This window comes from Sander lucioperca, chromosome 1 (assembly GCF_008315115.2).
Source record: "Sander lucioperca isolate FBNREF2018 chromosome 1, SLUC_FBN_1.2, whole genome shotgun sequence".
Classification (NCBI taxonomy): Eukaryota; Metazoa; Chordata; class Actinopteri; order Perciformes; family Percidae; genus Sander; species Sander lucioperca.
Genome location: NC_050173.1, coordinates 27,677,234 through 27,702,735, shown reverse-complemented (window position 1 = coordinate 27,702,735; position 25,502 = coordinate 27,677,234). Strand labels below are relative to the sequence as shown.

Genomic DNA, 25,502 nt, shown 5'->3' with positions numbered 1-25,502 from the left:
TTGAAAAAGATAGAACATATTACTAGGCAACTGGATTGCTTCCATTCACCCACATGCACACACACACACACACACACACACACCAAATCAATGCAACAGCAAAAGTAATGCTTAGTTTCAATATGTGTTTGAAGGTTTTGGTCACCTACAGTCTCAAAATTGCTAAAAAAGAAAATATTAAGTGAAAAGTGAGTCCTTGTCCCTTTACAACTAATTTCCATCTTGGTTTCACCTTTTTCTTTCTTCTTTTAATTTTGTAGTAGGCTTTATCATAAAATGAAGGTCATCAATGCTGCGCTGTCACTGGCGGTCTCTGCATCTGATTGGGCACAGCACAGTCCTAATTATCACAGAAGAACACAACAGCACTGACCCACAATCCCCTCTCATAGCATGCAGTTGTGTTTGTGCACACACTTATAAGGAGGACGCACGCGCGCACGCGCGCACACGCACACACACACACACACACACACACACACACACACACACACACACACACACACACACACACAGTGATTTAAGATAAAAAAGCCCACAAACAACATGCAATGCTCTGAGCCCACACAGTTACCTGGTGTTACCCATTATATGTCACAATGACAGTACTCCTAATACATTCCTTATTAACAGGAGAACAACCTGCCCAGGGTTTTAATTGGGAAAGTGAGCAGGTATTGGCAGTGCATCAGATAGGAGGGCTTGATGGTTATTTCAAGTGGTCTGATATGAATTCCAGGGGGTCCCCTCCATGGCTTTGTTGTGCTTATTAGTCGTCTGAACAGATAACAGATTGCATCTTAATTGGAAATCCCCCCAGAAGCCTTGGTAACCATATTGTAAAATGATCCACACCTTTGGAGTCTGTCTTTCCCAGGGTACTGTGTCAATGGTAACAGGTTAGGAGAGACAAGGTTTTAGGAAAATAAAAAAAACACTTATAGTTAAGAGCTAAAAATTGGAGAAATTGTGATCACACGTTCCGACAATATAAAATCAGGGATATAGAATGACTTAGAGCATGGGTCTTACTAGATCCATAGGTTAATAAGTAGAGATTGATAGGCTCCCAGGAAACTGCAGGTCCATTGCAACTCTTAGTTCTTTTAAATCAAGGCTGAAGGCTCTTCTTTTTAATGCTGCCTTTTAAATCAAGTAATTTTTCATTTCTTACACTGCACTATAACTTTTATTCTCTTATTCCATTTGAGCTGTTTTACATATTATTTAATGAATGTTTTTAATTTTTTTAACTGCTCTTTATTGTTTTAAATTGCCTGAAATGTGCTATATAAATAAAGCTGCCTTGCCTTGCCTAATGGGTAGATATCGTAGATATATTGGGTTTATTTTCTTCTGTATTTATACACAGTGCACACTGAAATTCATTCATCCATCCACTTATTCTCACTTATGTTCAGGGTTGCAGAGAGGGAACCTCTCATAGCTCGGGCTGGGTATCAAACCTCTGTACATTTGGTGAATTTTGGTATTGTAACTAAAACGTAGGAACTCATCAGCACTAGTATAAAATAAGTTAAAACAATATCCATCTCTAATCTTAGCACACATTGGTGAAAGGCAAGGTACACCATAGATGGATCATTTCACTCGGCACACTGCAGTTCAGAGGTGTGATTTTTTAAACTCCTTTAAGTCAGGATGCTCAATGAACAGAATCCATGAACTTTGCATCCATCCACAAGAAAATATCTGAGCATCTATTGGCTTAATGAAATTATTACCAAGATTTTAAATTAGAGAAAAATTTCTCTTTAATTTATGCAATGTGACAAACCAATGAAAGACGTTAATGTAACAAAAAAGGCAGCAGACATTCAGACAAAAGCAGGTGGCAGATACAAATTGCACCGATAACTTGGCAGCTGGATTTTTCACTATCAATGTCTCTGTTTTCAAAAGATCTTAAACATACAGTGCAGTATGAAAGCCAAAGTTCAAGTCCATGTTCAAGTTCAATGTCCACATAGCCACAAGTCTCTATTTTATTGTTTTTGTTGTTATTGTTTATAAGTTATTGCAACTTCCCTGCACACTTTTTTGTGTTGATTCCAGTAGAGCTATACAAATCAATCGGCCAATATTAGCTTACTGCAGCTATATCGGTATCAGTGTGCATGCCAGCCGACAAATTATGAAAGAAAGAAATTGCAGTACAGAAATGGAAAACTAGGTTTGAGGTAATTTAGAAACAGTGTCTCCATTACATAATTTGTCCACCAGACAAACTGATTGGTCAACTGTAAAATGTACGTATGTGTAATAGTATCGTTAAGTGTCACAATTCCGTAAAGAAACAACAACTCAACACTACCAAATAACAACACCGTAAAATAATCATTTGATTTTTATGAGATCTCATGCATGTTTGATAAATGAGAACAATTGCATGTGTGTAGACTCGTTATGTGCCACCCTGACTGCAAGGACCATGTGTCAGGATAGGTTAAATGAGTAGCAGCCATCAGGCGAGGTCAGTGTGTGTGAAGACAATAGACAAATAGCATAGATGTTGCCTATTGCACATAACTGAATAATCAGTGTAACGGGCTTTGATTATTATTAAAAGGGCATAGTAATATAAAAACATAGATCTAATGCTCTGTAATGTCAGATTACAAAAGTCTAAAAAGGCTGATTGAAGATTACTGATATGACGCATTGATATTAACAAGGTATGATCCTGTTGAATTGTTTTGAATGGTATCAATTGTTAATGAACCTGTTCCTATGAATATATTTTCACTTGACTTGTTATGAAATATTCAAGGACTATCTTTCCATGGGATTACTTTTCAGTTGCACAAACCATAGGCTCTATGCAGCTAGCCAATATATTTCACAAGACACAATCAATGCACAGTTCACAGTCTGTAATAGCTACCTATATTCCAACATTAAGCATCGGTAAGACATACAAAAAAAAATCAAACAAACCTGTTAAAAATATATTTCTTTTCCCAAAATAATAAATCTTATAAAGTCTTAAAAGGGCGTTCCTGTGTTCCTGACAACACTGTTTTCTTAACCTAGCTCTATGTATTACATAACCTTTCAACATTTCAAGATACAAACACTACATTTTTAACAGTTTGGCCTTTCCTTCAGCTAAATGTTTTTCTAAGCTGTCTCCACACATAAAGCAAAGCGGTGAACATTCCTTTGCCAAACACATTTCATCTTCTCAATGACATCCAACACTAAAGTCGTGGTCTTGAGGACACAAGCTCCTAAGAGAACAGGTTCACACAAACCATTACCTGAAAAAAACAGAAATATACGTATTCCTCTGGGAAATGAAACGTGAAAGTTTTGGCACTCGTTCAGAAAACAAGTTCACATCGAATCTGGGTCGGCACAGCTGAAACATCCAGATTGGTCCCTGTCACAACATACAGAAACTCCTCACTGTGTTATATGATGACATTTTGATGTGAAAATGTTGTGCTGGCTTGTATTAGGTATGTCTATGATTTCCAAAACCCCAATGAGGCAGTGTACTTCCCTCCACTTTCCACAGATTCAAACCTCAGAGAGGCTTCAGATGTTGGCCTGTATCACAGTGCCCCCTACTGGCAGAACAGTTCTCTGATAACGGCACCTCATGTAAAAGGATGACAGGTAACATGTGAATAAAATATTCTTACAAGCAAAACCAAGACTACGGCATGCATGGCTAACATGCTTAACTTAAAGTGGAAGGGGAAATAGGGATACAATAATATATATCATCACCAGAGCCACAGATTATAATAGAATCTAAAGCTTTGTTGTGGTCTACATTTTCTTATGTACTTAGAGTAAATCAATTTGGAAAATATTTATTCAGTTCATCTAATTAGTATTTCAAGATGGAATATTCTTAAGAACAATTAGAAGAAAATTTAGTGGGAAAATTTCTGTTTCTCAGAACACATTCAATCAATAACTCAATAAGTCAATAACAATGCAGAAAAAAAACGTATTAAATAAACAATGCTTTGTTACTGAAGAGGTGAAAATTGTTGAGTTTAATTTGATTATTATTTGATCTTTTCTGGCTATTTAAATGCTCACCTAGGGAAGTCTTAGTGAGTCCCACCGAGAAATTTTACTGGCTATAGTTTTATGGTTGTGTATTAGTAATTAAATAAATACTACCAAATGTGCTCGCTTTGCCAAGGCAAATACTGCTAATGTTATCATAAATTATCTCCATAAATTCTTTGTGTTTCTTGGCTGTTTCTCAAAAAATGCAGGAAAAAAATGACTCGGCCTCTGATTTGCCATTATTTTTGTCATCAATTGCTAACACCTTCACTTGGTGTAGCACTAGAGCGCAAGAGTAAATTTCCTCCAGTTTTGGCAGCTTGTTCAGTGATGATTGTTGGAAAGTAGCAATATACCCTTGACCTGACAGCTATGATCAGCAATTAACTACTTTAGAGACCTTGAATTGTTGTATTCTGCTTGCAAAGAGCTATTCGTATTTTCTGGTGAGAATGTGTCACATGAATTGGGGCTTATTTAATTTATGTTAGAGGACGCTGACATCAAGCCACATTCAGTGGAGAAAAACTCAGACACCTGTGAACCAATGTTGATTGTTTTTGCTTTGATGGCATGTTTTTCTTAATTACAACATTGTCAAGAGTGCAAGTGTCCATACAGGACTTCTGAACCCATTGTCAATTAAAATTTGGCTAATATAAAAAGCCAACTGTTTTTCCCAGGCAAATCTCAACAAAACCAACAAAATACCACTGCAATAAGAGAGTAATGTCTTGTTGCCAGTAAAGGAAGATCATTTCGAAATCTCACAGCGTACTCCTGATCCAATAAAGTTGAAAGAAGTGTGGTGCTGTATGCACAAATCCTCTACTGAGAATTGTTATCATTTTCCTTAGCAGCAATAACAGCCTCTGCCGGTGTACTTATCACATCCTTCTCCCTCTATCACTCCCTTCATCTCAAATAATACTACTTCTTAAAACATCTCTTTTTTTTGTGTGAACCATCGATGTCTCTCTTCTCACCCCGATATATATATTTTTTCTTTTCTTATACTCACTCTTTCATGCATCCTCCTTTGCTCTCACATATTCTCTATCTTTACTCAATTCAATAAAGCTTTAGTGGCATGATGTTTGGATCAAAAACATGTTGCCAAAACATATACATAATTAAGAAAATAATATTTAGAATGAATACTTTAAAAAAGGATCAATATACAAAACATAACTAGTTACTAATAACACAAAGAGAGAAATCTGCAAACAAATACATGCATGTGTAGTACATCATCATATAGTAAAAAGGAAGAAAGAAGGAAATCCCTACATGAGTGCTTGCCTTGCTTTATGAAAAGCAGTTATGTATATATCATTTTAATGTGTCACTTAGGAACAACAGTAACACACTGTCACACAGCACAGTGTAAACTCAACAAGAATATCTTTTATCATTACCTCAACTGTTTCCTGGACATGAAAGCCAACCTTATGCACCTATACCACATAGTACATAAACGTACACCAGAAAGCATGCTACAACCCTAGGAATCACACATTGTTAAAATATAAGATATTCTTCTGGTAATAATGTGTTGCTTTGGCAACAGATTTGATAGATGCATATAGGTGTATTTATGTTGTAGAAGCTTTTTGGTCCAACAGAGTCACTAAGGCAGAGGTTGGTGCTTAGCCAATGAAGTCCATTCACACATTACCTGTGTCACTCAGTACATTGTACAGTTGATGTCTAAAATATAAAACTACATTACTCAACACCACAGAAATCCCTGACCAGTCAAATGTGTGTTTTGTCAGCACAAGATTAAGAAAAAAATATTGTGTATACTGCATACCTTATCTGTATAATACATCTGTAAACAACTGTCATTTTTCCATTCCTACCTTACAAGCTGCCAGAGCGTCTAAACCACCAGCAAAGCATTTGTGAAAACAATGTGCCAGAAGTTTCTTTTGACAATGAAATGTCATTGGAGTCTGTTGTAGCTCTCATGCTGGTATCAGCGCCCACCTGTGTCTAAGTATGTATCAGAACACCCTGGGGGTGACTGCATCGGATTCTACAAGGTACCACCACGTTCGGAGCACAATGGTGCACTGGTTGCTCTTCTGTGGGGCCCTTGGTACTTCTCTAATAATCTACCCAGCATGTGTTTATCTTTGTTGGACCAGGTTGTGTGGAGGAGGCGGCCGGGAGAGGAAGGCAGACAGAATCACTGCCAGCCTGCATGTGAGGAGCCCGCAAATCCAGAGGGACTGCTGGCTTTGTCTCTGCATGTGTTCTTGTGTGTGTGTGTGTGTGTGTGTGTGTGTGTGTGTGTGTGTGTGTGTATCTGAGAGACAGAAGTGGCAGCATTACAGTTATGCAAACATGAGTTATGGTCTGACTTACCCAGACACACACACACAAAACATTTAATTGCCAAAAAAAAAGTCTCTCCCGGGCTCCATTGTGTCTAATGTGTTCAACGTTAATCTTACCCTTTGGGGACATTTGCTGTTGTGTTAATTACACACCACCAGGAGCTCTCATTAACACACATACAAATACATACATGCACCAGCACACACACAACACAAACACACTATGTACACAACTTAGGTGGAGCGAGTAGAAGCGCAGCTTAAGTGAGGCAGTCCAGTATGGGAAAAGCAAAGCTAATGAAGCATTTACAGAGATTGGGGTCATGTGAGACTTGCCTAAGGTCAAACAGTCTCCCACCCCTTTAATGAACAAACCCAGCCTCAGATGTAGAGAGGAATTCATAGGCCCGAGTGGCCACCGTGCCTTGCTTAGTCATCCACTACACCGCTAGCTCATCACATCCTAGCACACGCCTTTGCTTCCACCACTGTGCTAGCTTTGCCTAATGTCAGCGAAGTAAAGCAAGCGGCAACCGTGTCACACAAACAATTAACCCCAAAGTATTTCCACTGGTCCTCTTGTCGGCCTGTTATCAGTGCTCATTACAGTCTGCTGCCTTCTGCATCCATTAAAAGGGAAAGTTAAGGAAACATTAACAAAAAGTAAACCAATGCTACTCTTTATTTGTCTCACTTATTTTAAACTACTTTAAGGAGCACAGAAGGAGAGTATTGTGAGCTGCTTGTTTTTTGCCCTGGAAGCACCCTCCTGGAGGGTGGACCACCAATGTCAGGGGCAGAGTAATGGGCTACAAGGTGACCCTTATGCACCTGGCTTTCACCCTCACTGCTGGACCTCTAATTGCATCACATGGGGGGGTCACACAACCAATTATAGATACACCTGTAGCAGATTTGTAAAATGTATACCATTTCCTTGGAAGAATTTGCCCCAGATCAATTGGGACAGGTGACTGGTGACAGAAGGGAATACATGAAAGTGAAATACCTGGCCATATGCACCAATCAGTATGGAAATGAGGGTGAACGCATGTACAGTTGCATAGTCAGTTATGTTTGCTAAAACGTAACACAATGGTTAATGCTGTGCAATATTGTAATTTATAAAATATTATTATAATATATTATTATAAACACATAGATGTGGTGTATCTCAGTGATGCAATGTATAGCGCAAAAAAAGACTGATAACAGAGAAAGAGCAAAACAAACATCTCTAACAGTAAGTTTAACTGGGTTTCTTAAATATGAATAATAAATAAATGATAATGCAAATCATAGTTAGAGTACAAGATGTGGTGCGGATTGACATTGTATCCACAAGGGAGGACACATCCACATTGCCATTCTTCCAGCTAAAATCTCCATTTCAGTACAGCTGAACTTTAATAAAAAGTGTAATATGTTCTTCACATTCGCATCAGACATGAAATATCCAATGCGTTTCACTGCTTACTGTGATTAAAATGAAAACCAAGGCGTATCAATTCTCTAAGGTTAATTTGTCTTACACACTACGTCTGTGGTGTCTCTCCATCCTGGGGATGCCTGTGGCCTCAGAAAGGTTAATAAGCTGCTTTACCTCAGCCAGAGATGGATTGGAAGAGAGTTGGAAAGGTGGAAAAAAAAAAGCCAGGAGAGCAGAAACACCTTAATGCAAATCCACACAGTCAAAGTAATCTGTCTAGTCTTTAAAATCGCCGGCTTCCCTACTTAACAGTCTCCAACCACAGCTGGACCTGTACTTTAGATTGCAGCAAAACATTTATCCATGGACTTGACATCTGTCAGCCCTCATCTAGCAATGAGAAACTTGGGTCAAAGGTCTGGACAGAATGTGGTGATGATGAAATACCTGCTGGAATACCTTGTTCAGTGGTCTGTCTGCCTACTGTGGATTTTATTGTCAGCTGAGTGAATGTTTTAGGATACAGTAAAAGCAAATTCAAACATCCCATGGTCATGCCTTTACTCTGAAGTGCTATGGATATACTGTATTGCTTGTGCGGGTGGAGCAAAAGTGCAATAGCAGTGCAACACCAAAGAAAAACTGAAAGCCTAACATGGCTAAGTCTGAGTGTGTCTTCACAGCAGGTCTAGGAATCCTCTGAGTTTGTGAGTTTTCTGTCTGTTTATACGGTAAAAGATCGGACCAAAGGCAAACAACAAGCCAAAAACAACATTAAAATAATGGTTCACACTTACAGCAGAATTGTTCCATTCTCTGCACATGTATCACGGTACAGCTTTAGATTTTATCTGCAGTGTTTCAACAGTATAGTGTGTGTTTAATAAAACATGGTCAAAAGGCAAGGACAAAGAGGGAAACAATCTGCAAATGCTGCAATTCAGAGAAAATCTCCACCCTCAAGGCTTCTAGATTGCAACAATACAGTAAATAAAACACAGCCATGTGCTTTATCTATAATTTCTCCTGCCCAAAACAGTATATGCATGCTTTGTTCTCTCAATTTAACACATCAAATTTTAAATGATCATTTCACCATTCATCATCTTCATCTTCAGAGGAGGGTTCAAGAATACAGACAAAAGAAAAGACAAAAATCACTTATAGAAAATAAAAATAAAGCTGTTCAAAAATAACATTCATGCTTGTTAGATGAGCGGATTCATTACCAGGAGCTTAGAACATTATTTTTTGCCATCCTTCTTGTTTAAGAAAGACATAATTCAGGATAGTTGAAATATAGTGAAGAAAAACTTATTTTACTTACTTTAAAAAAGAGCAGATTTAAAAACTGATACAGAGATGGTAAACCGAAAAAGAGACAAACATCCATACAGACAATGAAATACAGATAAATGTAAATTATGTATGCTGTGGATACTGTAGCAAGACAATGATAAGAGAAAAAAGAGGGGAAGATACTGACTTTAGGTTCAAGGGAGATGACAGGGAGGGAAAGACAGTGAAGACCACAGAAAAGTATAGGGTGGGAGGACAAGAAATGGAAAATAAATAAAATAAAAGGTAAAAAGAAAAGGCCAAGTGTCCCAATATGTGCATCCTGAAGGGAGACTGAGAAAAGTGCAATGGACAGTTTATGTGCCTTGCATGCAGCAGTGGTGCAGGGAAAATCTATCTGGGGTCTGAGGGTGTTTTCAGACACACATATAATTTTGGCATGCTCTGATACTGTACAAATCTAAAGAGTATTTCCGAAGTACCATTACTTTTTTTCTATTCAGCACAAGTCTACAATAATATCTAAGTAGAATGCATTTCATGATTGTACTTCTTTTTTAAATAACTGGTAAATAAACAAGTTATAAAAAGTAGTTTTAGACACTTAAGGTGATTGTGTGAAGTCTAAGGTATGTAACAAGCACAAACACTTCCATCTGCTTCATTGTTTTTAAACAACTAATTTGCAATCTAAAAAAAGTGTGCCTGTTTTGTGACCAAAAGTTAGCGGTGGGAGGGGTATTGGCTCTTTTCACTGAATATGCAAAAGGCATGTTCACAGCTTAGCCCAGGTGGATGGGACTGCAGAGAGCCTACAGCAGGGCTATTCAACTATATTGTTCATGCAGGGGGACATATTTTCAGAAATCCAGTGCCTGGGGCCTGGACATTTCCCTGAGCTACTGTCAATAAAATAAATCATATTCCTGACATCTAAATACAGAGTGAAGTTTATAAAGAAGGAACGCAAACATGACGATGACGTCATGCACGTGCATATTAATTAGCCATGTAGATTTAACGCTCCAGCGGAGAGGATGGTTGTTAATGGCGGCAACTAAGTTTCCAAGAATTTGTCCAAATTTCAAGATTTGAGGCAAATTAAGATTACAGGTTAGACTACAAACCGACAGCTTTCGTTTTTAGCTTGTTTGTAAAGATTTGCTATTTGCGTTGCATGCTGTGTTTGTGTAAAACAGCACGGCGATGAGAGAGAGACCGCATGCAGACGGAGCAGATTGAAATATCGCTTGCACTTTAGTTTTTTTGTTATTGTTCTCTGTGTCTTATTATTGGTCACACTGACTATCTCAGAGACTCATCCACTATTTATCCCCCGCAATCTGTAAACTGCTGTTACTGCTGGACATATAATAAAATGACTGAAATGGAATTGATGCACAACGTAAGAGGTCCACAAAAATATAAATATAAAACTATAAAATATAAAAAGGAGTGCCTCATTGTGCTTTTTTGCAGATAGAAATATCATATTGTTAATGAACGAAGACACTTAAAATGCCAAATGGTATGGTACTTACAGTAGACTTCTTGCGCAAAGCTGGAGTTACTTCAGTAATGATATATTCAGTACAACCAAATCATACAAGAAGAAGCCATATTAGCACATTGCTAAGTTAGCTGTCTTAGAACCACCGAAGCCTATTAGTTTTATCAGTGCATATTATGCAAAAACAGCATAAATCAAAATCTACAAAGACAAACACTTACAAAAGGCATAACGTTTTAAATTTGAGTGTCCCGGCTTTGACAACTCCCCTTATGTGTCATTCTGTTTTTTGTTTCTGTTTGTTTTTTGTTTCCTTTTTTAGGTGAATGTGGATCACACTCTGTAATCAGGCTGGTCTGTCTACCTTACTCTCCCTTTCCCTCATCTCCTTTTCCATCTGTGCAGTAATTTACCTCGCTGTGGCATGAGAAGTCATGATTGTTTATATTCAAGTAGGCACCATCTTGAACACGCAGGACTCTGATTGTTTACCCATCCTGTCTGTGATATCACGGTTGTTCTCTTCCCCCTAGTGTTCCTCTGTCTCCGCTCTGTCCCTTTCCAGCCAGATTGGCAGTGGAGTGTCACCCCCTGGCCCACTTGTAGTCACAAACCAATTCCACCAAAGACAAATTAAACTTAATGCCATGTAACAAACTCAGTGGGCCACTGTGCACTATTAGGCATTGTGTTAGCCAGTGAAGAGATTGGGCTTGTGTGCACTTTTTTTATCTGTATGGAAATCATGAGTCAACATGGAGCCGGATCATAAGCACATTTGGAGAGGTCGGAGTTAGACAACAAGGGTAAAACATAGTAAAACATTTGCAATTACTCCTGATGAATTCTGTTAACTGAGGGGGCAACAGAGTTTGTGTTCGTTCTCATTTAAGAGGAGATTATGAAATGCAGCGGGTGGTTGAGTTGAAACAGCTTGAAAAGCAAACTGTCTACAGGCCTATCAGAGAAAAAAATACCAACCATCACGTAAGTAGAAGAAAAGCTATCCGCCCCTGAAATTATTACCTGGCAAGAAGAGTGAAAACAAAGCTGTATAAGTTGCTAATAGAATGTTGAGGGTGACTGAAACACTCTGCAACTAAAGAAATGTACGAAGAAATCAGAGCAAAAGAAAAGATATATTCATTTTCTTGTGATAACTATTGACACATCTGTACATTTTAACAATTTTCTATAAATAAAATAGTTTCTATACAAAAAACAATAGCAATATGGCACTAATAACTTTAACAGATTTTCTATTTCTATCATGTGTCAGTCAAACATGGCCAATCCAGTACAGCAGTAAATCTACACAGTGAACAGTGAACCATTACACATCAAGTATTCCCTATAAAACCCACTGCTCTTGTACTCATACCTCTAAACTGGATTAGATATGCACTCCATACTTTGCTGTCTGGGATCATGGGGGTGAGTTAATGAAGCTCCGCTGAGTCTTTTCCATGTGAAAAGCTCCAGTGACAATCTGACATTGTTCTCTTTTTAAACGCAAGTCCCATTGTAAATAAGCATCCTATCACTCAATTAGGCAGTTAATACTTACTACAGGAAGACACACACAAATACACACACCTCGCAAAACGGAACATATCCTTCCTTTTGTTTTAAAACCAAATACCACTTCAATATATTAAACTGATATTACACTGTTACAGGTTAATATTTTCTTGGGTGATGGGGGAAGTGTGGTTGTTATTATGCATGATATAACAAATATGGTAATTATGGTAAATGCCATGTAATGAAAATGGTGAGGGAACATGAGCAAGATGTCTTGATGTGAAAGCACAAACACAACATGCAAGACCCCAAAATAAATGGAAGTTTAACATTTAACTATCAATATGAATTCTTTTTTTAACTAATAAATTCAGGATGAAGTTCAGAAACATTGAACTTCTCTTGGGTGCTCAGTGTGCTTTTGTTTGAGTCACTGCCCAGACTTTTATGTCTAAGTTACCTTGTTCCAGACTTATTGGTATCCAGTATGCGAACACATGTGGATCTAGGTACATGGGTTGTCTAAGTATTGTTGACAGAAGAGTTCCGGACAAATATAGATGCAGAAAATGCTTGTGCAATAGTGACAAACTACAATAAAAAAGTTTAGAGACATTGGATTCCTTAAATATATTGTTGATAAGTTACAAGACAAAGTGAGACACAAACATATACTTTATGGGCCAATGGAGAATTTGTTTAAAAAGACAACATAGAAAGATTGACATATTCCAAACTTGTTAGCTGAGGTTTTTCAGCGAGTAGAAAAAGAAATAAAATATTTAGATGCACAGGGGATATTTATTTTTGAAGAGACAGATTTTGAGGAACAATACAGTGTACCTGAAGGCACATAAAAGTTAGCAGGGTGTAGACTTGGGAGGCTGTAAGCGGCAGGTATCAAAGAAAGCTAATATTCAGAGGGCTAAAGTTAAAGTGCACTGTGATAGCCAGAATGGCTCTCATCTGAGAAGAGAAGATTAAAATCAGTGGGACATCACAGCAAGGTAATATGAAGTAGGAATGGGAGGAAATCTCTCTCTCTCTCTCTCTCTCTCTCTCTCTCTCTCTCTCTCTCTCTCTCTCTCTCTCTCTCACAGACGCAGATGCACACGCACATAATATAGTCTCCTACAATAAACCAATTACTTGTCATTAATATTTAAGGGCCTAATTTCCATTCATATGTGATATATTAAAAACGTGCAGGGATGAGCAAGGAAAAGGGCTGACCCTGAGATATTCACAGTGGGCTGGCTGCTCCAAACAGAGAGAAACGAACATCAGGGTGTTTTGTGTTTTATTGAGACAAATGTCTCCTGCCTGTGCCAGCAATTAATGTCCTATCTTCTAAAATGAAAATGGTACTATTTAAGGCCTTTCTTTTCCAAAATTGGATAATATACTCTTTGGTTTGCTTCAAATAATAATGGACATGTAATCCAGAATGCATGATTTACTGGTGTGAGGAAAGGTCTTTTTTCACCAAAGGGAAGAATCTTAAAATTAAATACACGATAAGAGGTGACAATGATAAGTTTTTTTCGTATATGGCAGCCTTTTCAATTATGTTTCGCAGACTTACAAGTCTTACCAGACTAAGTTATGTTATATTTTGTATGTATGCATATTATTCCAACTAAGCCAGGGTGGGGTGGGTGAGTTTTGTGCCTTATTTTATTTATTTACTCTTTGTTTCTTTTACTTTTTCCTTGCCTTTTATGTATAATTTGTTGTGTTGTGCTCTGTAATGTTGTCTTCTGTGTATTTTTCTGTTTAAAATCTAAACTGTACAAGATGTCTAGTTTCAAAACTTGATTCTGATCTCAATAAAATATGTTGCAAAAAAAAAAAAAAAAAAAAAAGGGAAGAATCTTTCCATTCACAGACACTGATGACAGTTTACAAAATGAGTATGTGGTAAATGCTAATTGTGATCTTGTTTGTGGGAGACTGCAGCTTATAAACAATGAGCCAGAGAGAGTGGTTGTGGGAGTGTTTTTACTAGGCCGGCCCTGACTGCAGATGGACACCGTCAGAAGAACGAGATAAGAGGAGAGAAAGGGAGCGATGTCAGGAGAAGAAAAGCCCAGGATAAAGATACAGAGAAAGCTGCCTCGCCGGATGCTCCCTTCTCTCAATTAACAGAATCAGTAACGAACAGCCTTTTTCTCCAGGGAAACATGGCAAAGCATCGAGCCTGACTTCCCAACACTTTGACATAGAACGTATCAAAAGCTTATCGTTGTACACACGCTATTAACACAAGGCAGACTATTCCACAGTGGGCTGCAGTGTCTTGAGTTGAGCTTAAACCCATTAGACAAAAGCCTTTATTACATTGTGACTATCTGAGAAGCCAGCGCTCCAACAGTAGTCTTGGATAGTTGTTTTTTTCTCAAGAGCAACAAGCTTTTCAAAGGTTTCTATCAACAAGACATATTGTTAGCAAATGAATACAGCTTAACAGGATTAAAATATTGTGAGTGGCATTTATTGTTGTTACAACTGCAACTGTGTTCCGTGAGCCAAAACTGGTATTGATAGACTTGTATTGAACATACACTGTAGGGCCCCAAGCAAACACTAACCCATGGTGTGCTGGTCAGCAACAGTTTTCTTGCCTGACTGAGAGGTTGCCGAGTTTCATGTGAGGTGGCCGACCATGCGTGAGTGTGTTTGATCTAGTGGCCAGGTCAGCCCTGATGTTAACAGAGTTATTAGGGGACTTATTAGGGAGAGTCAGAGAGCCAGCTAAACCCCCCACTGATTCCATCATTACTGCTGTTGTGGCAGGGTCATTACCGCCCTGCTGCTGGGGCTTTGTAGCAAGGATTGAGAATCTGCTGGTGTGCACGCCACACTGGCTCAGTGAGGTGAAGATGTGTGTGTGGGTTGAGTTGTAGGGACAGAGGTGAAGGAAAATGGGTGTCAGAATGACGAGAACTCCTGAGGGATTTGATCAAATCTCATGTGATGATGGGGTGGATGTCTGCAGCCATCACTTGTAGGAAGGTTTAAACCAAGTTACCTTTCCAGGGCTGACCTTTACAGGCACAACACACGTTTGAGGATTTTTTCTTTTGTTTTAACAGAACATGATGGTGTAGTAACAATATATATATATATATATATATATATATATATATACAGAGAGAGAGAGAGGGATAGAGAGAGAGAGAGGGGGGGGGGGGAGAGAGAGAGGCTGAATAACACTTTTTCTTTCAAAAGAATATCTGTTGATTTCACATATTATGAAATCTGTGGATGGAAGAAAATGTTATTCTTGCAGAAAATACAGAGAGAACATTGGAAATGGTTGTTTTTCTTCTCTCTAATGTGCAAAACAAACCAAACCTGTGACCCAAAAACACGCAATACAAACCGAATTGTGGGCTTGCTGAACCGTTGCACCCTATATATATACACATACTTACATACACATGCTGTAAAAAAAATTTAGACATCAGTAAAATATGATGTGCAAAAATCTGCTTAAAATTATTAGGGTGAAGAACTCCCTTGATATTCATTATTACACCATTACTTGACGCCTCTCTTTCTCCTGACCAATTTTTAGATTTATTTCTAAAAGTGCTGTTTGGTTTGGTAACACTTATCCCGTCCCCTCTGGCCTTATTCACCACAAGCACTTGGCTTAACACGTTCATTATCAGCCTCGCCATCATTAACATAGAGGCATGCTGGGAAAGAAAGTCCCAATGAAACTGCTCAGAGGGGTGGAATGGAGCCTCTGATTCCTCCTTTAGGATGTACATACATCTTCATTAGGCCCCTGTCTCTCTCTGCAGAAGTATGAGTGTCATTGACTTTTCAAACCATAAAGTGCATTCATTTAGTGGGCCACACAACACCAACAACCCCCTTGATGAAAGAAATATTATATATTGATATATTGACTGCGACTCTAACATAATCATCAATAGTTTAACATTTATAAAACATTGAAATATACAGTATACTCAGAGATTTCCGTTGTTGTTGACTAACTTCACTTCTTCCATTGTGTTGTTTCTGCTGAGAAGCTTAGACATCACCATTACAAAGTGGCATATGCCCTTTGTCCATCAGCAATTGGTGCGTGCAATGGAGGAAACATTTTGGAAGAAAGGGGGTGTGAAGTTTGCCAACATCAATCTTGTTTCAAATTGAACTGCAAAGTTCTAGCTGAATGAATTGCCTTTCAAATGCAGCAGGCCATGGCTACACACATTCAATCCCGAAGTAAATCTGATTTGATCCCAAGAGCCATACAAAGGCACAAACCACTGATTGATAAAGCGAACTGAGGGGAGATCAGGGTAAAAGAAAAAATAAGAGAAGTCAATGGAGAAGAGGAAAAAAGAAAGAGAGAAAAGCCGACAGAGCCAAGCGAAGGCAGAGAAGGACAAGAGAAAGAAAGCAAAAGTGGAAAAAACAGTTTTAATGGGAAATGAAACAACCCTATGATGTGGCCAGGTTGATCTACAGTGTCTATTTAATGTCTTGTAAGTTGAAAAAATATTAGAAACCAGTGAGCGGGAGAAAATAAAGATGTGTGTCTCTGATAACAGATTGCTCAGCTCTATGCGTGGGTGGTAACAATTTTCCAATCACAAAGCACTCAATGGTGCCAAAGGTGAAATACCTGCCTCGACATAAGTGACTGACATGTAGCTTTAAGTGTAACACATTTTCAACTCATAGGAGATTGTGCTACATTTCCCCACATAAGAACAGGAAGCTAATATAACAATATTAAAATTACAAAGAGGATTAATACTCACTGTACAGAAGCTGTAGAACCATGTTACCAGCTCAAAAACAATATTCATCACTGTGTTGTGCTTTAAATAAACAAAAAGGCTTTGTTTTCATTTTTACTGCAACAGGGTTTCATTAGCTTAAACTTGAGGGATGAATCACTGTGCAATTATTGGTTTATTTAATTTAAATATGTGAAAATGATTACCTCAACTGCCTCTTGTAAATACCCATTGTATCATGCAGAGCTACTTTGACCTGTATACAATGCAACAGACATTGTTGGTTACATACAGTGGTTATAATGGACATTTTCAGTGTCTTTGATTTGTGATTTAGATAGGCGGTTAAATTGGTTACTTTTTTAAAACATGTGGTTGCCTGTGCTGTCCCGAAGTGAGATACAATTCGATGTTGCCAGTACACTTAATCAGTGACATGTCAATGGCCTTCACACCTAATAACTGCCCTATGTGTTGAATTTTCAATCAGGCCAAAGCACCATCATAATATAATAAATGACAACGAAATAAAAAAAATAAAAAGCTACTTTGAGAAGATTGAAGCTGAGCTTAAAAATCCCTCTTGATTATCATTTCCTTTTCTTGGAAAAACTCATTAAACGGTGAGACTCATAAAAGCAGTGGGGGAGATGACAGTCTTGCATTCTCAGTTGTTTTAGAGGCCTCTGAGCGCAATAAGCATCTGAAAATTGGGGGCTGTTAAAGTGATTCTTTTTTTTTTTTTTCTTTTTTTTTTACTGCTAAAGTGTTGTTCTTCAACAATGCAAGGAACAAGCAAGAATCCCAAGGAACGTGGAGTTAACAGACGCCTCTTTGCACCATTTTCTGAGGGCAGCTCTGCAGGGAAGGCATTTACACCTGCTTGCCTCATCTTTTACGATACACTAGCCCCCGAAGTGTGCTTTACTTATAAATATCCACATCTAAGATGTGGCAAAGATGGAAGTACCACAAAGAAGCATAGACATGTGTGTGTGTGTGTGTGTGTGTGTGTGTGTGTGTGTGTGTGTGTGTGTGTGTGTGTGTGTGTGTGTGTGCGTGTGCATGTGTGTGTGCATGTGTGTGTGTGTGTGTTATAAAAAAAAAAAACAGGGGCAAAATTGCAGACAAATGAAGTCGGTTTTCACCAGTGACTTGTTTGTCAAATCAGCACAAAGGATTTATGGTCCGTGGTTACAATGAGAGTACAAGACCTCAGGAATTAATCTTGCAAGACTCCGTCTCTCCACCTGATCCTCCGACACTGCTTTAAACTACAACCAACACCAGTTAACCAACTTGACTTGAGATGAAGGAAGACTAGCGACCCAAATAGGTCACATTCAAAGTGGAAATAAGGCGGGGATCTTTTGACAAAATGTTTTATGTTCAAGCACATTTATTGTTACATATCCTCAGATGGCATGCATTTGAAAGACTATACTGCATGAATCATGAAACAGAGGAAAGAGAAAAACAAATGAAGATCCAATCTAGCACCTTTTTTTGCAATACCATCTTCATCAAAGCCCTTCTCAATGACTTTCAACTTCACTGACGAGGGGGATGTGGGGGGGAGATATCAAACATTAAACAGCATTTTTCATTCATGAGAAAATCATGTTCTCTTTCAACAATAGAGGGAAAAGAGCTGATTCAGTGAAGTCGCTGCAGGGGTAATTGATAGGGCTCCAGCAAAGGTAACTCCCAGGGGAAATGCTGGATCATGAATTCCTATCCTGCCAGCGGGAACACAAACTATCTATAGTGCTTTTTTTGTAAACCCCAGTGGGTGAGAAATTGAATTTAATAACGAATTTAAAGGGACACTTAAAGCTGAATTAAAGCCATGTGTCTGTAAAGCTCAAAATGGTAAGTTGCATTGAATTTTTAGAATCTATTTGAAAATGTACTTTATAGTAGGTGTGCTCTGCAAACATGCTGATTTACTAACACAGAATATTAAATGTATCTGTCAATAAAAAAATTAAAAAGAAAAGAACAAAAATTCAAAAAATTAAATAGGTACTGCAAAGGTATCAGAATGTTCTGTCAATTACTTCAGAAATGTCACAAACCATGTGTTAAAATATATAATGTCTGGCAGATATCCTCCTATAAGAGAGGCCTATCCCTGCCACTTCATTAAGCCTGGCAACTGTTCTTTCCTACCCATATTTTCCTTCCATCTGTATTATGCTGGCAAATCCCCTTGTGGCAGCTGAGGTAAAATTGCTATTCATTTCACAGAACCAAAAGTGTTGAGTCTAGTTTGTAGACCTGACGGCTGTGAGAAAGACAGAGCAAGAATCTGACTTGTGTCCAAACAGACGGTGGGAATATGAGAAAAGTTGGAGGATTCTGTATAGTTATGTCCACACACTCTGACAAAGCTCAGATTTGACTGTTCTGCGCTTGACAGGGCTCTGACTTCTCCCCTCCCACTGCTGCTTGAATTAGAGGAAGGTACCACGCACACACACGCACGCACGCATGTGCACACACACACACACACACACACACACACACACACACACACACACCCTGTCAAACAAGTGAAAAACACTTAAATTGTCATGGGAAGAATATATCAAGTGCCTTCACACACCCTTTTCCATATAAAAACAAACTTGCTTTATACTGTTTGTGTTATTCATCAGCATGTTAGGTAGCCTGGTTGTGTATCTGAGAAACAAACTGGCCGGGACAAGGAAACTCCCAGAGCTTTCTTCACAAAAGCCTCCCATCTTCCCTGATGGAAGATTGGCCTACTGGACTGGAAAAGGCAAGAAGCAAACCAACCATAACTGCTCTCGGTTCACACATATACGTACAAGTTTGTGCACATCCACGGGCACACACAGAAACACTGATCTGAAGCTACTCAGTGGGTACAAAGAACAAATGCAATGTGTGGCCACATTGCATCTCCAGCTTTCTCAAAGACACAAACACATAAAAACGCTGCACTAAGAGCATTGGTATCCCTAATTGGCACAGAGAGCACACATAGATGGTATTCAAATGCAGTGGGAAAAGTGCTTGGTTTTAAGATAATTAACATTTCAGTGAGAAAAATGGCTTCTTAAAGTGTCACAAGATGAAAGTGGTTTGGCATCTATTGCCTGAGAGGCTAAATGAAGCAAGTGTGTGTAGATTAATTAAAGAAGGGCTGAAGAGAGATGACGCCTCCTTACCTTTGCTCTGCGACGAGAAGCAGAGGGAGAGCTGAGCAAATAGGTCAGGATTCTCAAACTTCTCTTCTTTGACTTTGATCCAGAAGCAATTCTCTGCCATTTCCTGAGGCACTATCTGCAATGACACAAGGATTCCATTATCACCACAATCAGAGACCGCCATTTCACCAACCTGCCACTCAAAAAGTTCTTCTCACTGGAGATGGGCTTTGTGTGTGTTTTTGTACGTGGACACACACATGTCCTTGTGTGCATCCTTAGCATCGGAGGAGCAAACACAACGAACAAAAAGAAGACCAAAGAAAAAGAGGAGTCTGCAGGGTTAAATATGTCCTTTTATGTGATGGCAAAGCACATGAATATGACACATGAATATGACCACGTCTAAATGATGTGTGGATAGACCTTGATTGAACCATTCACATCAAAGCTCTTGTTGACCTCTCCTGAAATCTAATGAAATATGTGAATTTCAGCTTGCAGCACAAACCCCCAGCAACCCTCTTTATACACTCCTCCTACCTAGACCTGCCTGAAACAGCAAAGCCTTGAAGCACTCAAGCACCTACATAACAGTACAGTGAGGTGATAGCAGGCCACAGGGATGCTTTCACACACCCCCCCGTCTTTCATTCCCTCCATTCTACTAAGTAGATAATAGAGAAGGAGTGTACAAAGAGATTCAGACATAAACAAACCGATCTGACATACTGCAGTTATTACGAGCTAATAATATCTGTGAAACTACACTACATCTGGTGTACATTGTGTTAAGTGCTATGGTGAAAGCTCTTATGAAGGACCTGGACTAGCAGCTGGCCTGCTGCCGTTAACCTCCTCAAAACCACAGTAATTGCCTGAGAACCAAATAACTTTCCGGCCAAATTTAAACTCCATGGAGAAAAGTTTAATGGTATGTGTGTATGGTTATTTATGTATGCTTGTTTCTATTACATATTGTCTAGTGTTCTATCACTGTAAAAAACTTTGAATTACTTTTGCATGATATTGTGCTATACAAACAAACTCAAACTTAACAAGAATATCAGCCTTGTGAATGTGTCAAATGTGAAAGCATGTCTTTTTTTATGCACAGTCACAATGGGTTTCTTGAAGAAAACAAACTAATCAATATCTTTTCTCATAAATCTGTTAGTGGCATACACACCCTTAGCACTTTAAGAAACAGAAGTGTTTTTTTCCCCCCAACAAAATAGGTAAAGCTAAAAAAACAAACAAATGTTGCAGCTAAAAGGTTTAGTGAGTAGGAAAGTGCACAGCAATACAACAAAACAACCTGAAACAACCCTAATGAAGGATGCTTTTAGAAATTGCAACTTGGGGGCCTGGATAGCTCAGTTGGTAGAACGTGCGCCCATATATAGAGGTTTCCTCCTCGACGCAGCGGGCCCAGGTTCGACTCCGACCTGCGGCCCTTTGCTGCATGTCATTCCCCCCCTCTCTCTCCCCTTTCATGTCTTCAGCTGTCCTATCAATATAAAGGCCTAAAATGCACAAAAAATAATCTTAAAAAAAAAAAGAAATTGCAACTTATCTCAACTCCTACTTTGTGAATTTAGTCAAGATAATGGCACAAAACAACCTAACCCGCCTAGCAGTCACAGCCCATCTTCCTCTTAAGTGAGGCCCCGAATACAAGGTAAATATAGCACTAGAAAAGTCACTTAGAAACTGGATTGGTCACAGATTTTTTTTAAAAGGCCTACTCCAAATGCATTAATGACCACAAAAGTTGAAGATACATGCACACGCATATCATAGAAAGATTTTGCGTTATTCTCTACACCTAACATTGATTTAAATATAGTATTGGGCCAATAGACAAATAAGGACCACCGACAGACTGAATAAATAGCTGGTGAAAATGCATTGATGATTTTTTTTGGGGGCGGGGGGGGGGGAAGAGATTCTAATTTCCATTACTTAACATTCAGCCTGGTGCATAAATCTTGGGCATTCCTGTTGGGGTTGACCCGAATAAAGATGTCATCTCTATGATATAAAAAAAATGTCATCTCTATGTAGAAACGGCATTTGTTACAACTTGAGCTAAAGAACTAATGTTGAGCTTAAACATAAGCCTGTCTCATGGTGCTCTGTAGGACATAAGTTATTTCCTTCATCTCACTGTAGCCATGCAGCCTTAATTAGCACCGTGGGATTATATGGATTTTATTTTTTTATTGGGCATAAATCATAATTTCTGTTTTTGAAATTCAAGTTGAATGGCCAAAAAGGCAGCTAGAAAAAAAAATGTGTATGTGTTGTTTGTTTTGACCTTTGGACAGTCCCATACTTAATCTTGACAAATAATTTTCTGTGGGAATAACTGACACACATATATGGAAGCACATGCAGGGAAAGAAATAGCTCATGCTGATTTAAAATGCATTCAGCAGCATTAAGCTTGTCTTTTCCCATGTGAGTGCCTTATACTACTGCTCCTGACTATGAATTCACTGTCACCACATCCTTTGCTTGACTGAAGGACTTGTACTGTAATCGAAAATGTCCAATTGTGTAATTGTCAAAATGACTTTTTCCGATTTAGAAGCTGCCCCCATTGTGTGTACAGCAAGCATGTATGTATAAAGATTGTATGTTTGTACGTATGTACAGTAAGTAGTCATTAATTGTGTACAGATGATGCAACAAGTCATGAACTTTCAGCTGCCGACACAGCTTCATGTGAAACTACATTGTCCAGTAATAATTGAATAATTGTTTTTGCAAAATAATATAACAGCCTTCTTTCTCTTGTATCAAATCTATGTGATTCATACTCATTTCCGACATGTATGGGGTAGTGAAAAGGAGAGGAAAAAATTACAAAGTACAACTTCTCTTTCCCCTTCCTTCTTTATATAACCAAATTGTATTTGGTCCTTGCGCTCCCATACTTCCATATGCGGCACATAGAGAAGACAGACGACTCTTGTCCCACTTAATCAACACAAGAGACACAGATTGTTGTTCCTCAGGTGGTTATGAATTTCATTTGCATCAACAAACAAGACAAGGTCAATGCACCTGCACATTAACCTCTGTACACTTCCCAGACAATGGGCATTTGCACGCCACTGCATGCACACAAATGTGCAAAACCACATTGATACTGCACAAGAAAACGACAAATAATATTTAAAATATCACAAATCACAAACAACTCCACCTGGTATTAAAAAACTGAAACTAAAAAGTAGACACAGGTTTGACATTCCATCCTGCTGTATGACACTATTAATCATTTTACCTCTCGCAACACAAACTCCCACACACAGAGAAGCATTTGCATACATGGCATTTTAAAGAGTCCTTGAAGTGACAGAAATTCATTCTGCAACATGCTGCTTGAAATGCAGTATTCAATGTTGACTTGCATTTCCACAGTCCTTTCTCTCATCTGTGCGTGTCATTTGGTGGCCTGTTGTTGAATAAATAATGTATCACGGAAACCAAAATGTTCCCCACTTGTTCTTCAAAAAAAGAAAATGATAAAAACGTGAAGATACGACAATGGCCTTCAACACATTGAAAAATAGCATTCAAAATGTCTCTAATATATAGCTTCATTCTACTAAAACCATTCAATATAATGTGCAGCACTCACATGGTGTCAAAATAACTAGTCTGATGTTTTGGTTGCTGTCAGTAATTGAAGACAAAGAGGCAAGGTCACATAAGCATTGGCAAAGAAACATTAAATGAATGCAAAGAATGTCCTATTAAAATTGTATTCAAACGTGATGGAATATTACACCGCCCAGTCTTCATTCAATTATACCAACATTCACACATCCAAGGACATTTTAGCAATGGAAATTGTTTACTGTTGAATCCTTTGAAATGGGTGCTGAATGTGCTGTTGAGTAATGTGGCTGTTGGATGAACAGTTGTCTGACTAGATTGCATTGCTAGAGTTTGAAAATCTGAAAATAGCTCCTTTTAGTTTGAATCTTCAACTTTGCATCTTCTTATTGTGTAGGGTTACTTCAAAAACCCTCTCAAGCCAGTGCTAAATGGGGGCATGTGTTATTGTAAAAAAAGACTGCATAATATTTCATGTCAACAGTGGAATATTATTTCCCTTACAGTCTCCATTTACCAATACTATCAGTGAACATAAGAATATAGGTTGCAGTGAATCAGAGCTCAGGTTACCATACCTTGGTCCAGTTGACCCTCTTCATCACAGTTTCAGGCTTGTAGGTCTTCTTGGGCTCCAGTCCATAAGGCAGCTTGATGACAGGCAATGCAGGTGGGCCCCCGAAGAAAGGCGGAGGAGGTGGACCCCCACACCCGGGGGGTGGTGGTGGAGGTGGAGGTCCTCCACCTGGGGGAGGAGGTGGAGGTGGTGGTGGTGGTGTCAAGCCAGCGTGACCGGGGAGAGGAGGAGGAGGTGGGGGAGGACAGCCACCAGGTGGAGGTGGGGGAGGAGGTGGGGGGGGAGGAGGTGGAGCTGCTGCACCCCCTGGTAGGGGTGGTGGAGGTGGTGCTCCAGGCGCAGTTGGACCTGCTGCAATCTGCAAATATAGGGAAGAAATGTTAATGATGGCCTACACATTAAGTGAGGCTCCCTTCGGTTTAATCTAAACCTCGATCTGATGCCACTAATAGAAAAAAAGCAATAAGGCATTTTTTTGGGGGGGGTTTTGCTGGGAAAGAGGCATTTTTGTGCTGTGTAAAACATATTTTTACTGCCTGCACAACTTCAGTATCTCAGTAACTTGCCATGAGCTTTGACTGTGGGCAGAGAGTAGGGTGTGTGTGTCAATACAGTGAACAAGTTCACTACAGTGTTTTATGTCAAGGATTACTAGGTTCTGTGCCAGTGTTGCTTCCATGTTCAGAGCACATGAGGAAGTTACGTCCTCTGCTGTTTCCATGACTTTACTAACCAAAGAGAGCATGATCATAAGCTTACCAGCCATGTTTGTAGATGTGTTTGACAAGTTGACTTAAAGCTTTTAAGCAGGAAAAGTTAGGCTACGTTCACACCGCAAGTCTTAATGCATAATTCTGATTTTTTTGCTCAGATCCGATTTTTTGTTAGGCTGTTCACATTACCTTTTAAAATGTGGCCTATATCAGATTCCAGTGTGAACTGTTTGCGGTTTTGAAATGACCCGCATGCGCAAAAGAACAATAACAATGACATCAGACGCAGCACGCTGTTGCACTAAAGTTAGGGAAGTTATGGAGGAAGTAAGCATTTTTGCTTTTATTTCAAAATGTTTGTATAATGGCAGCCGTAACATTAATGAGCAGGTGCTGAGGAGGAGAAGAATGAAGAGAAAGAGAGTCAAATTGGCTATTTCGGCCTTTTATGGAGTTATGGCTGCAAATTCACTACAGAGGTCT

General features: G+C 38.9%; 1 protein-coding gene across 7 annotated transcripts in view; it reads right to left on the bottom strand.

The window, feature by feature from the left end:
• The window catches only part of diaph2 (diaphanous-related formin 2), a 426,632-nt gene that overhangs the window by 243,551 nt on the left and 157,579 nt on the right, over nucleotides 1-25,502 (bottom strand). For all 7 annotated transcript variants that reach the window (XM_031302826.2, XM_031302828.2, XM_031302833.2 and 4 more), the window contains 2 exons: nucleotides 24,308-24,664; nucleotides 20,121-20,235 (listed from right to left, as the gene is read on the bottom strand). In XM_031302826.2, the coding sequence (XP_031158686.1) occupies nucleotides 20,121-20,235; nucleotides 24,308-24,664 (472 nt within the window). The remainder of the gene's footprint in view (nucleotides 1-20,120; nucleotides 20,236-24,307; nucleotides 24,665-25,502) is intronic.